The 13,164-nt window shown below is 43.1% G+C and overlaps 1 protein-coding gene across 2 annotated transcripts in view; it reads left to right on the top strand.

The window, feature by feature from the left end:
* Positions 1-4,903: 4,903 nt before the first annotated feature.
* The window catches only part of GATB (glutamyl-tRNA amidotransferase subunit B), a 92,536-nt gene continuing 84,275 nt past the window's right edge, over positions 4,904-13,164 (top strand). Inside the window, exons 1-2 of one of the 2 annotated variants that reach the window (XM_043484608.1) lie at positions 4,904-5,127; positions 7,117-7,267. In XM_043484608.1, the coding sequence (XP_043340543.1) occupies positions 4,952-5,127; positions 7,117-7,267 (327 nt within the window). In that variant the 5' untranslated portion in view covers positions 4,904-4,951. The remainder of the gene's footprint in view (positions 5,128-7,116; positions 7,268-13,164) is intronic. The other variant, XM_043484617.1, reaches the window with a different exon arrangement.

Below are 13,164 nucleotides of genomic sequence, written 5' to 3' on the forward strand. Positions count from 1 at the left end.
AAATGAATCCTGTTCTCCCGATTCCCCAGCATGCACGTGTTCTCAGCATTTTTCTCCCCCTAATGACACTCAATTGGGACCCATAGGGTGGTTTTTCTAAAAAGAAATTTTGTTTTCAAAATGCTTTTTAAAAAAAAAAAACCAAAAACTGGACTTCCTCTAGTGCCCATGTACTTCCAACCTGAAAATGATGTGTCAGTTTTTGTCATCTGTACATCATCTGAAGTGGACCTTTTATTCCTTAGAAAATTTATCCTGACCTTCCTCCCTCCCTACATGATGTAACACTCAAGACAGTAGGCTGGGTGTTATAACTATAGAACAGATAGAAACTAACAGTTGCACAGAGGAACTAAATGCACAACCCTGTTTAAAAACACTCAGATAGCCATCCATGCCCAGTCTGTTAGGCTGCAAGGGGCATTTTGCTTTTTAGTCTGCTAGATGTCTTTAGAGTGCTGCCTTTGTTTCCACAACAATCATTAGTCAAATAAAAGGTGAGTTAGCACAATTTTCAGATTCAGAATTATATTCAAGTCAACTTTGAGATAGACTGCCATGATACATTATTCAGACGAATCCTTTTAATTTTACTTGAAATTTCAATGTCTCCATTAGAATTGTTTGTTTTAAAAAAATGGAAACAGAGCCATTTGTGCCATCCCTTCACATTGTATCCATGTTGCTGAAGAAGTTATAAATCCTAGAATATTGTGTTTCTATACATCATTTCCCCCATCTCAATCCAGTGAAAGAATGAGAAGGAAAGAACAATTAAATACCACTTAGATTTGAGGGAGAAATTATTTGTGTTTGGAAATCAATGTGTTTTCTACAGATACCTGGGGGATTCTGAGTCAAGCACAGAGGTAAGCCAGTGTGTTCCAACTCTGATGTTCAAAGACTCTCTCAAGAATACTAAACACAACCAAGCATGTTATTTTAGATATATTTCCTAACCATTGCCATTTATAAGTAACAACTTGAAATTCTGTCCTGGCTTACATATCTTTTCAAGAACCTGTTCTAAATTTATTTGTACTGTGTCAATTATGTGAATAAAATAAGAACTGAGAGACTCTCCCAAAGAAAAGGTTTTTGCTAGGAACCCTGTCCTAGGAACCTTCTGTGCTTCTTGAAAATGAAAACCTCCGTATCTTCCAGATGACAGCCACCTTTTCGGTGAAACCAAAATAGCTCTCTCAGCTCGAGAGCTGTCAGTAAGAGTTCCAACAGTTATCAGACTTGGCATGCAGGAGGAACACAAGAGAAATGGTCCCATAGGAGGAAGTTTGGTGGGAGCCCCTGACTAGGCAGGAGGTAAATCAATGTGCTCCTAGGCACCAGACCAGGCACAGGGGCACCAGTGGGCATTGCTGGTGATGATAAACTTCGGGGAGAAGGGAGCCATCAGCTCCTGCGGGATTCTCAAAGGGCTGCATCATACGCATCAAGCTGGAAGGTCTCCATTTGTTGATGCGATCAAATATGTGCCTAGGATTTTCTCTCCCTCTAGTGGTGGGGCTTGTCCTTGGAAGAAAAGCTATGACCAACCTAGACAGCATATTAAAAAGCAGAGACATTAGCCAAAAATGTCCATCTAGTCAAAGTTATGGTTTTTCCAGGGGTCATGTATGCAGGAGTTGAACTATAAAGAAAGCTGAGCACCGAAGCATTGATGCTTTCGAACTGTGGTGTTGGAGAAGATTCCTGAGAGTCCCTTGGACTGCAAGGAGATCCAACCAGTCCATCCTAAAGGAAATCAGTCCTGAACATTCATTGGAAGGACTGATGCTGAAGTTGAAACTCCAATACTATGGCCACGTGATGCAAAGAACTGACTCATTGGAAAAGACCCTGATGCTGGGAAAGATTGAAGGTGGGAGGAGAAGGGGACAACAGAGGATGAGATGGTTGGATGGCATCACTGACTCAATGGACATGAGTTTGGGTGGACTCCAGGAGTTGGTGATGGACAGGGAGGCCTGGCGTGCTGCAGTCCATGGGGTCACAAAGAGTCGGACATGACTAAGCAACTAAACTGACTGAATGGTGGGGCGGTATATGCTATTACTGCACAATAGCGAATAGCGAAGTGCAAGTCACTCAGTCTTGTCCAACTCTTTGCGACCCCATGTACTATACAGTCCATGGAATTCTCTAGGCCAGAATATACTGGAGTGGATAGCCTTTCCCTTCTCCAGGGGATCTTCCCAACCCAGGGATCGAACCCAGGTCTCCCACATTGCAGGCAGATTCTTTACCAGCTGAGCCACAAGGGAAGCCCATTACTGCACAATATTACCTCATAAACAAAGATGAGTTTCCATTAGAGCACATTTTGCCCATGAAATAAGGATTTTCATTAGGTGTGCTGCCCTCTTACAGAGGTTTCCAAACACCCTCAAATCCTTCACCCTAGGGAGTGAATTGCCTCCTAAGCAGGCTAATTACCAGTGGGAAGGTAGCAATGGTCTCCCTCTCCTTCTGGCTAAAGGATACCCATTCTCACTTCTGAGCTACAGGATGCTCCCTCTCCTCTGCAGTCTTATCAAAGGTGGAGCCATGATGTGAGCAGAGACAACTCCCTTGACCCTAGGGCTGGGCCAGGTAAACCTGAGGGCTGAGTAAGAAAGAGAAGGCAAGCTTACCCAGAGCAGAGGGGGGAAACTCGGAGGAGACGTACTAGTAAAGGCTCTAAAGAGTGATCTGAACCTGATAGAGCAATAAGTGACTAGGGGTAAATTCCGGGACCAGTCTCCACTTCTACTTTACAGTCTCTGTCATTTCTCTCATTTTCAGTCATATTTCAGCATAGCAACTTAGATCACTGATAGTGGATGAAAAAATAAAAAGGATAGAAAAATTAAACGATTTTAATGAAAATAATTAAAGCTGCCTACCTGGTTGGATTAAATTGCATACTATTATAACTGTACAATAGTACTAATGGAAATAGCCCATAGGTTACAGATGTCTAATCAACAGGTTGGGCCTCCCAGGTGACACAGTGGTAAGGAATTCTCCTGCCAACGTGACTCAGGTTTAATCCCTGGGTGGGGAAGATTCCCTGGAGTAGGAAATGGCAACTCGCTCCAGTATTCTTGCCTAGAAAATTCCAGGGACAGATGAGTCTGGTGGGTTATAGTCTATGGGGTCGAAAAGAGTCAGACACTACTGAGCTCACACACAATCAACAGGTTATTGATCAATAACTGCAAATCTATCCATGTGACATATATGAAGTATGAAGCTTTTCCCCCTGTTCAATATCCAGTTAGGCATCAATGATGCTTACTCAACTTCTCCTATGTCTCCAAGGCAACCAAAGTCATATTTTCTGACAAACCTGTTTGTTTTCTAATTTCCTTATCTCAATGAGTAATTTCATCGGCCATCCAGTTGTATAAACCAGAAATTCAAAAGTTACTTGACCCTCCCCTAGGCTTCTACCATTATATTTAATCCATCACCAAGTCCTCCAATCTTACCTTCCTAATCTATCTCATAGAGGTCAATTTCTCTCTGCCTCCACCATCACACTATTTCATCTCCTTCCCACTCAACTACTACTCTGAAAGGAATGTACTCCATTGTTTTGTCAAATGCATTCCTCACATAGCACTCCTTCAATCAATAAGCATTTCTGAGAGGCCTACTTTGTACTTTGGTAATACTGTGTTGAATAAGGTAGACCAATTTCCCATTCTCAAGATGGAAGATAAACATCAGATAGTCACAAGCACTATGTGGAGTATTAATATGCTGCTGCTGCTAAGTCACTTCAGTCGTGTCCAACTCTGTGCGACCCCAGAGATGGCAGCCCACCAGGCTCCCCTGTCCCTGGGATTCTCCAGGCAAGAACACTGGAGTGGATTGTCATTTCCTTCTCCAATGCATGAAAGTGAAAAGTGAAAGTGAAGTCACTCAGTCATGTGCGACTCTTAGCAACCCCATGGACTGCAGCCCACCAGGCTCCTCTGTCCTGGAAAATCCAGGCAAGAGTACTTGAGTGGGGTGCCTTTGCCTTCTCTGGGATTAATATAGGGTGATCTAATAGAGAGTGGTGGAATAGCTAGTCTAAATTGTATGTTCAAATACAAGAAATCAGTGGGCATTTCAAGATGGGGATACGTTTTGAAGCAGGAAAAAAAAAAAAAAAGAAGTCCACTGGGATAATGCTATCTGCTATCAAGGTTTCCATTCTATCTAAGGAAAGTGTTTTCAAACACTGGCCAAGATTAAAAAAAAAAAAATTTTTAAATGTTCTTGAGGTTTCAATCTAGGTCTGTCAATCTCCCAAGAAGCTGTGCTGAAAGGTAGTCCTTGTGGTCTATGTGAAAGCATCCTATTTTTGTTAACTTCTCTGTATGTGTAGTCTAACAAGAATATAAGTTCCGTGAACATAGTGGCTGTATCTGCCGTGATCACTGCTGAATCCCCAGTGTCTAAGAACCATGCCGAGCATATTTGCATGCAAATAAGTATTTCTTGCATTTATGCATACATTGATGTCTGAAGTGGAAAACGAAGCAGAAAAAAGAACTGGGTTGGGGGGGGGGGTTCAGAAAGTCTTTACGGAGATGTCAAGGTCATTTACTTCAGCCCGACAGGTTAACTGGTGTATAAAATCCCAGCCACGTTTCTCACCTTTCGATCTCTGCCACAGCCCGCTCTCTCTCACACGTGCTCACAGCTACAAACCTCTCCAACTCCCCGCTAGGAGGAGTCACACCTTCCGACCCAGAAACCCTCCCACTCTCCCGGCTATTTCTCCTTCCCGCCCCCTCCCCGCCCGGTTCAGGAAGCCTTCCGGTCGCAGTCCTCTCTGGGAATAGTAGTCTTCCGGTCCGTGTCTAGCGCGGTGTATCTAATTTCTTAGAACTACGTTTCCCAGAGAGCCTTGCGGCAGAGGGAGGCTGTGTCACCTGACCAGGACTCTGGAGAGACAATGGCGGCGCCCATGTTGCGCTGGTTCTGTTCTGGAAGGCGTTTTGCTTTCGCCTGGGTTGGCTGCGGTTCTTGCCACAGAAGAGGGCCTCCGACTGGGTCCACGTCCAACGGGAAAAGGGGGCAGAGCTCAGTGGCTCAGCAGCCCCACATCACAGCCCAGAAGCCAAGAAAAGGGTATACTATTTCATACCAGTATTCCCCACTTAAGTTGAGGTAGAACTGCGGGACTTGGGAGATGATAACCCACTACAGCCCAGCCTTAACTCTGGACGTTTTGGTGGGCGGGAACGTGTTGGGCTGTATGTTGCAGCCCGGAAACCTAAATAAAGACAGGAAACTGGCTGTCTTAGCCCCTACCCCACACGAAAACCAGTGTCTTCAGATAGCCTTATTTGGGTAGTTTGCGAGTGTAAAATAGCAAGTGTTTTCTTGACTGTTTCACAGACAGAAGAGTGGTTCAGTCACCTTGACTAGTAGTCAGCCCAGTATCAATAGAAGTGGGATCTTATTTAGCTAACATGAATTTAACACAACTACGGGCCAGCAGTGTTTTAATGGTAAAAAGGAGCCTTTACCTACAAGTTCTGGATGGGTGGCTTAGAGTTAGAAAACACCACTTATCTGTGGAGGCCTTTCTTGTTGAACGTGTGTGTGTAGACCTAGGAGGATACAGCCAGTATAAGAGATCTTCCCTCTGGTTGTGTAGAGACTGTTGCTTATTTTGCTCAATATTCTCTGAACAGCTGTTTAAATTTCACTATGTAAGACCTAAATGATTTCTTTTTAAGTGCAGAAACATAAGGCGTGTGTCTAATATTCATTTTTTCATTTGAGATAGGTTGCTGTTATTTTTGCTTTTCTGTTGTAACAGAGGGGGAAATGTCCAGAAGCACTGGTTCTGTTGTTTTCATTAAATTAGGTTGTTTCACTGTGAAAAGTGAGTGAAAAATAATTTTTCTCTTTATGTCATGAAACTACAAAAAAAACATTGAATAAGGTTTTAGTGAATGCAGATTTCTGATGATTTCTTAGTTTAATTCCTCTCAATTATCATTTGTGATTGCAAACTTTAAAAATAAGGAATTCACCAGTACTGTAAATACAGAACTTCATGTGTTGAAATGATTGAAACAAAACCAAATGCATGTAAATAAAAATTTGATAATACAAAAAATTGCTTGAGGGAAGAGCAGGATAGGAACAGACAGAATATGGAGAGAGTATATGTTCACCAGGCCATCTACAGATTGCCCAGGATACATGGGTTTGATAATAACCCATGGAATAAGCACAGTTAGATGAACCTAGGGACACCTGTGTATGGAATGTTCATACAGACCCAGCAGAGTAGGAGTGACCAGATAAGAGATTATTGTAGCATTTAAACTGCACTATTGCAGCTTCTTGGATTTGGTAGCAGTTAAGTTTAAAACTGCAAAGGAACCTGAGTGTTCCGGAATTTAAAGTGATTTGGGGAACCAGGGGGCAGGGAAAAGCCACTTGTGATGATTTAATGTTTTCCTTTGTGCAGAATTCCAAAGATTATCATTTAGTAGTAATCCATTTTATCTGTATTATTATGGTTACTTTACTTGCAAACCATTGTTAGAAAATGAATTCAAAAACATGACTGAGAATTTCCCTTCCTTTTTAAATAATGAGATGTACAACTATTTATTTACCATTATTTTTCTAGTAGTAAAATCCTGATGTTTCTGTTAATTCTAAAAATGTTCACAAAATCAGCTTTCTTCATGTACTGAGTTAATCATGTACTGATTAACTGACAAAGGACAGTTAATTTAGAAAATGGTGCTTCTCATTAAAGTCAGCCAAGCAGTCTCCACCTGATAACCATTTCTGAATTGTTTTCAGATGCCGTATTGTTCCTTTCTGTTACGGTGTTTGCACAGTGAACTTTTCTTATGCCATGTTATAAATGAATCTTGCTTTGCCAGTCTTCTTGGTGTTCATTTTGCATTGCTTTTGATTTAGTCACCCAGTACAATATAACACATTTCTTTAAGAGGAATATACAATTTTAATAAGTTAAAAGGACAAGTGGGAAGTATTAGTAACATTTGCAGTTTAAGCTCATAGAAATTCGCGCATGGTAATAGATCTAACCTAATGACTTCTTAACCATTATGTTTTCCTCTTTAGTGAATGTGAATGGGCAGCTGTGGTAGGATTGGAGATTCATGCCCAGATTGCCTCCAACTCCAAACTCTTTTCTGGATCTCAAGTCCACTTTGCAGCTCCTCCCAATTCTTTGGTATCTTTTTTCGATGCATCTCTACCTGGAACTTTGCCGGTAAGGCTTTTATTTAATGCTGTTTTCATTTGCAAAATGTACATCCTTCGTTGAACATAACTCTTAGAAAATACTTGTTTAGGAAACTTTGAATGGAGTGGGATGGACTAAATGTTTTCTAAAGATTCATCTCTGAATTCTAAGTCTAAACGTCATCGTTTGTTCATACATTCATGCACTCATCTCACACATGGTTTAGAATGTCTGCTGAGTACTAGAATGTCTGGTCTGTGCTATGAACTGAAATAGAAGGATGAGCAACGATCTTTGAGAAGTTCAAAGATGAGTTGGGGAGATGTGTCCTATATACAGGCAGAGTACTGTGTGATTATTCCTGTGAAGGTCATAAGCAGAGTTTAGTTTTGGATCCCCAAGGAGGGATACCTAATTCAGTATGAAAAGGACTGTTGTGAGAAATTAGGGAAGGGGTGTAGTTCATTAAGGAAAGGTTGTTGCGGGAGGCGGTGTCCAAGCTAGCTGAGAAGCCAGGTCGGAGTCAGGCAGGTACCTGGGGAAGGAGGAGGAGTCTGGCCAAAGGAAGCAGCCTATGTCACATGATATTACAGTGTAAGGTTCATAGTGATTGTGGTTTTGAAAGTTAAGAAGGGCTCAGTGGTGGAGAAAAAGTCAACCATATGATGCTTTGAGTTAATCACTCATTTGTCTGCTCCTTTTCACTAAAACCCAAGGAGTGACTGGGTCCAGTGTACTCATCAGCAAGATTTTTAGCATGTATTTTCATATAGGTGGTTTAATTTTTGAAGTAAAGGATGGAAGGAACAGTGTGAACATTTGGGCAAATACTTGGCTCATAGTCTGTCCAGGACACGCATTATCAACTGGATGAGGGGTTTCCTGCCAGCCTTTCAGGGAAGGTGTATCTGATGGTGATGGGAGGAGGGAGTGGGTGTCCTGGGTGAATTCCATGCTCTCTGACATTTAAATACAAGTGAAAATGGTTAAACCGAACCCCAGCAGGAGTGCAGGGGCAGAAGTTTACTTTTCCCAGAGTCCGGCCCAGAGGAGGAGGTCATGGCGGCTGCCGCGGTGTACCTGCCGTACTCAGGGTTTTGGTTGTACTGGGGCAGCGTCTCTGTCTTGGACTAGTTCCTTCCTTGCGCTTTTTGTCCTGGAGGACCCCTATTCCAGTAAACCCTGTCTAGGGTCGTCTTTGAATTGCTGTTGGGTCTTTCTGGGAGAAGACAAGCCCAGGAGTGTCTTGCCCTCCTTTCTCACTCTCTTCCTCTGCATTAGAGCATCTGTTTATGGCGAGACTGTTTTTGTTTATGAAGAGTTATATTTTACATTTTTCAGTTATAAATGTATGAATTCTCTTTGGGGGCAGAGAGTCAAACACAGTAGAAATAAATATCTATTGAGACAAAATTCATCACAACACCTTTCCTTTCTTCCTTCTGAGCTCAGAATTTTTTTTTTTTCCCACATGGTGGTTCATTATCAAGAGACTAGACTTAACTGCAGAGTTCTTTCTAGGTTTTTCCAGCTGGGAATGTAGTATCTAGCAAGGTGTTTATTATCAGTTCAGTTCAGTTGCTCAGTCGTGTCTGATTCTTTGCAACCCCACGAACCGCAGCACGCCAGGCCTCCCTGTCCGTCACCAACTCCTGGAGTCTACCCAAACCCATGTCCATTGTGTTGGTGATGCCATCCAACCATCTCATCCTCTGTCATCCCCTTCTCCTCCTGCCCTCAATCTTTCCCAGCATCAGGGTCTTTTCAAATAAGTCAGCTCTTTGCATCAGGTGGCCAAAGTATTGGAATTTCATCTTCAACATCAGTGCTTCCAATGAACACCCAGGACTTATCTCCTTTAGGATGTACTGGTTGGATCTCCTTGCAGTCCAAGGGACTCTCAAGAGGCTTCTCCAACACCACAGTTCAAAAGCATCAATTCTTCTGTGCTCAACTTTCTTTATAGTCCAACTCTCACATCCATACATGACCACTGGAAAAACCATAGCCTTGACTAGATAGACCTTTGTTGACAAAGTAATGTCTCTGCTTTTCAATGTTGCTGTCTAGGTTGGTCATAACTTTAACATCTCTTTGCAGCTAAGCAGGTTTTCTACAGTTGTGGCTGTGTATGTGTGCTAAATCTCTTCAGTTGTGTCCAACTCTTTGTGACCCTTTGACTGTAGTCTGTCAGACTTCTCAGTCCGTGGGATTCTCCAGGCTAAATGTGGTCAAATATTAGAGACAATTCAAAGTAACTAAATGTCAGCATGCCTTGAAAGATGTGTCATCATGCCCTAAAGAAGAAGATACTTGCCCAGGTATAAGCATTATCAGCGTGACAGTGAAGGTGTTTGGGACATTGAAGTGTTGAGAGCTTGACTTACAGTCATTAAATGACAATTGAAGGCTAGAAATCCAGTTTGCTTGAGCTGGGATTTGTTTTTCCTCTTTGGAGTCTACCACACTCATGGTTTGAGCAGCCTAATGGATTCTATCAACAGAGCTCATCTGCCTCTTTTTCAGAAATGCTTCTGTCTTTTAAAAGGCCTGTTTTAGCATGTGACGCAGATTACACCAAAACCACCAGAATAAGACATTGTCACTCTCACAGCACTTCAAAACCCAACGGTATATCTATATAGAAGTTTTAAATATACTGAAACATGGAGACCGTTGGCCTTTGCTGAGCCTGTGGAGCTGCTTTACTGATGCTCTGATATCCTGACTCTGCATTTAGTTATTTTTATAACAAAAATGGTGAGCATCTGTCAGATATGCTGACTGGATAGGAGAAAAGGGCAGCCAAAGATTTTAGGTTAGGGTGTCAGGTCTTTTTCTGTAGAGCAAATTCACTTGCTCTGCTGGCTCGTTAAAGAGAAAATATGAGAAAGTGTCTTTCTGGAGGTATTTGATTCTTTCCCTCTCGCGATTGTGTCTTTATTCATTCGCTCAACTGACATTTATTGGATGCCTCCCATGCACTAGCCATCGTGGAAGCTCTCGTGACACAGCTTTGAAGAAGGTAAAGGATAGATGAGAGTTTTGTCCTCATGAACTTCACAAGGGAGCAGGCAGTTACAGTACCGTTCAGTGAACTTGCTGGTAGCGGGAATACAAGGAGAGACATTTAACACAGACATAAGGAATTTGCAGAATTTGGCCAGATAAAAATGAATGGGAAGTACAGAGACCAGAAGAAAAACAGGACATGGCTTGATCTAGAAGCTGAAAGAAATTTGATGCATTGTAGCCCTGGAGAGGGACATGGCCACCCACTCCAGTCTTCTTGGCTGGAAGATATATGGATAGAGAATCCCAGCGGGCTATAGTCCATGGGGTCACACAGAGTTGCTCACTACTGAAGTGACTTAGCATGCATGCACACACGCATGCATTGTAGCCTAGAACTTCAATATGGCATGGCAAGAGGTGAAGCTGGCGTGGAAAGCATAGTCTGTACCACACAAGCCCCGCTAAGCAATGTGCAGCCCACTGCAGAGAGGTACAGGGTCAAAAGCTCCAAGGGATGAGCGTTCCGAGAAGGAGTGAGCACACACGATGTCAGACTTACTAAGAGTCAAGTGAGGTGAGGACTAGGTAGTGGCCATTGGATCTATCAATGGGGGTATCCTTTGCAAGAACGGCTTCAGTAGATTGATGAGGGCAGAAGGAACATGACAGAAGATAAACTCAGGGATGTTGAGGGAAAGGTGAGAACTGAGCAACTATTCCAAGAAGTTTGGCTCAGAAGGAAAAGAGACTGCAGTAGAGAATTCCCTGGTGGTTCAGTGGTTAGGACTTAGCACTTTCACTGCCAGGGCCTGAGTTTGTCTGGTCAGGAAATGAAGATCCTGCGAGCTGTGCAGTGTGGCAAAAGGAAAGGAAACAAAAAAACATGACTTATCACTGATGATATTATTATTTTTAAAAAAGGGAGTGGAATTCCTTAGTAGTTCAGCAGTGAGGACTGTTGAGCTCTCACTGCCAAGGGCCTGGGTTTGATCTAGTTGGCCAGATAAATAAATACAGAGAGGTGATTTAAAAAAAAAAAACAGACAGGGAAAGGGATGGTTAGAGAGTTTGGAATGTCCATGAAAAGACAGGGAAAGGGATGGTTAGGGAGTTTGGAATGTCCATGTACACACTATGTTTAAAATGGAGCACGGTGCTCTTGGCTCAGTGTTATGTGGCAGCCTGGATGGGTGGGGGAAGGACAGATGCATGTGTGTGTGTGGCTGAGTCCCTTCACTGTTCAGCTGAAACTGTCACAGCATTGTTAATTGGCTATGCTCCCAAATAAAAAGTTTAATTTAAAAAAAACTTCTCAGTTTCCTTAATGTTGGAGAAACTTGAGATGGTTTTAATGATGATGAATTGTAGTCAACAGGAAGGTAACATCCCCTTAAAAACATGCTAAGAGGGTAGATCTCATGTGAAATGTTTTTACTGCAGTAGAATACAATAAAAACACTTTTTGATGCTGATGAGAAGGAGCCAATGACAAAGGGGCAATTAAAGAGGCTTTTGATTAATGTGGCAAGTTGAACATATACATGTTAACCTGCCTCTCTCTCAGCCCCAAAGAAACCCCACTGAAATGACAGCCAAAGAATCCAGATGTTGCCAACCTGTGAGAGAATGGGAGAGGAGACCAGACTACAGGAGAGAAGGTAGAGGCAGGAGGGCCTGACTTAGCAGAGGGGAGTTAAGTGTGGGCCTGGAGAGGGGCAGAAAGCCTGCGGAAAGAGCAGTGGTCAGGAGGGAGACCTGTGCCCTGTGTAGCCCCAGGAAGGGTCCCGGTGTGAGATCTGCAGGTATTGTGGAGGGCCAGGGGCAGGTGGAGACAGAGGCATTAATTCAAGGTCTAGATTCAGAGCAGTCAGACCTGAGGTCCTCTCCCTGCCCGTTTGCAGCTGCTCTAGCCCCACAAGGATGTGCAGTCTGGGCAGAAATTCAGCTGCTGACACCCTCCCCCAGGGAGCCCAGGCACTGGGCCCAGACGGTATCTGTACTCTGAGCCCCGGGCCTGCCCGAGCCTTTCCCAGTGTGGCCATCTCCTCTTTCTCGCCCCCCACTCCTTAAGCAGCAATCCACGGGAACCTGGCAGAGCGTAACATTTAGGGCGATCTCAGTAAAAAACAGCCCATCACTGACTCAGTGGACATAAGTTTGAGCAAGCCCCGGGAGATAGTGAAGGACAGGGAAGCCTGGTGTGCTGTGGTCCATGGGGTCACAAAGAGACAGACATGACTGAGCAACTGAACAACAACAGTAAAAAAAAACCTCCCCAGCCACCCCACTGATTGTCCTCATGTGAAGGCCCCCAGTCAGCAAGGCCTGGGTATTTGCACAGAACTCTTAGTCAGCATTTTGGTACCTTACTTTAAAATAGAAATTGACAGCCCCAAACCACCAGACATTTGCAGAAATTGTCCAGCATAGCAGACAGAGCCCAAAATAAAAGGAAAACTGAAAGAAATCAGAGGCAACAGATAACGCGTAGGATAAAAATACTGTAAAAATTAAAAGCTTTCATAAATATCCTCAGGTAAGAGAAGGTAGCTGTATCTTTGAAACAGGAATATGATACCACTTGTTAAAATAAACTTTAAAATTAGGATGGAAAAAAAAAAGTCCAGAAGAGTCAGAATATAAAATCAAACCTTTCAGAAAGAATAACACACATACAATGAATTGGACAGTAGGGGGGAAAAAATAGGAAATTGAGAAAATCAATCCAGGATGTCCAACCTCTGATTAATAGGAGTTCCAAAAGAGAGGAAGTAGACCAGAGAAAATTGTTAAACAAATGACACGGATGAGTCTCTCAGAACTGCAGGACACGAGTCTCCAAATCAGAAGGGCCTGCCAGTGACCCAGTAGAAGGAATAAAAATAGCCCCGCAGGGCAGGCCCGCCAGC

This window comes from Cervus canadensis, chromosome 1 (genome assembly GCF_019320065.1).
Source record: "Cervus canadensis isolate Bull #8, Minnesota chromosome 1, ASM1932006v1, whole genome shotgun sequence".
Classification (NCBI taxonomy): Eukaryota; Metazoa; Chordata; class Mammalia; order Artiodactyla; family Cervidae; genus Cervus; species Cervus canadensis.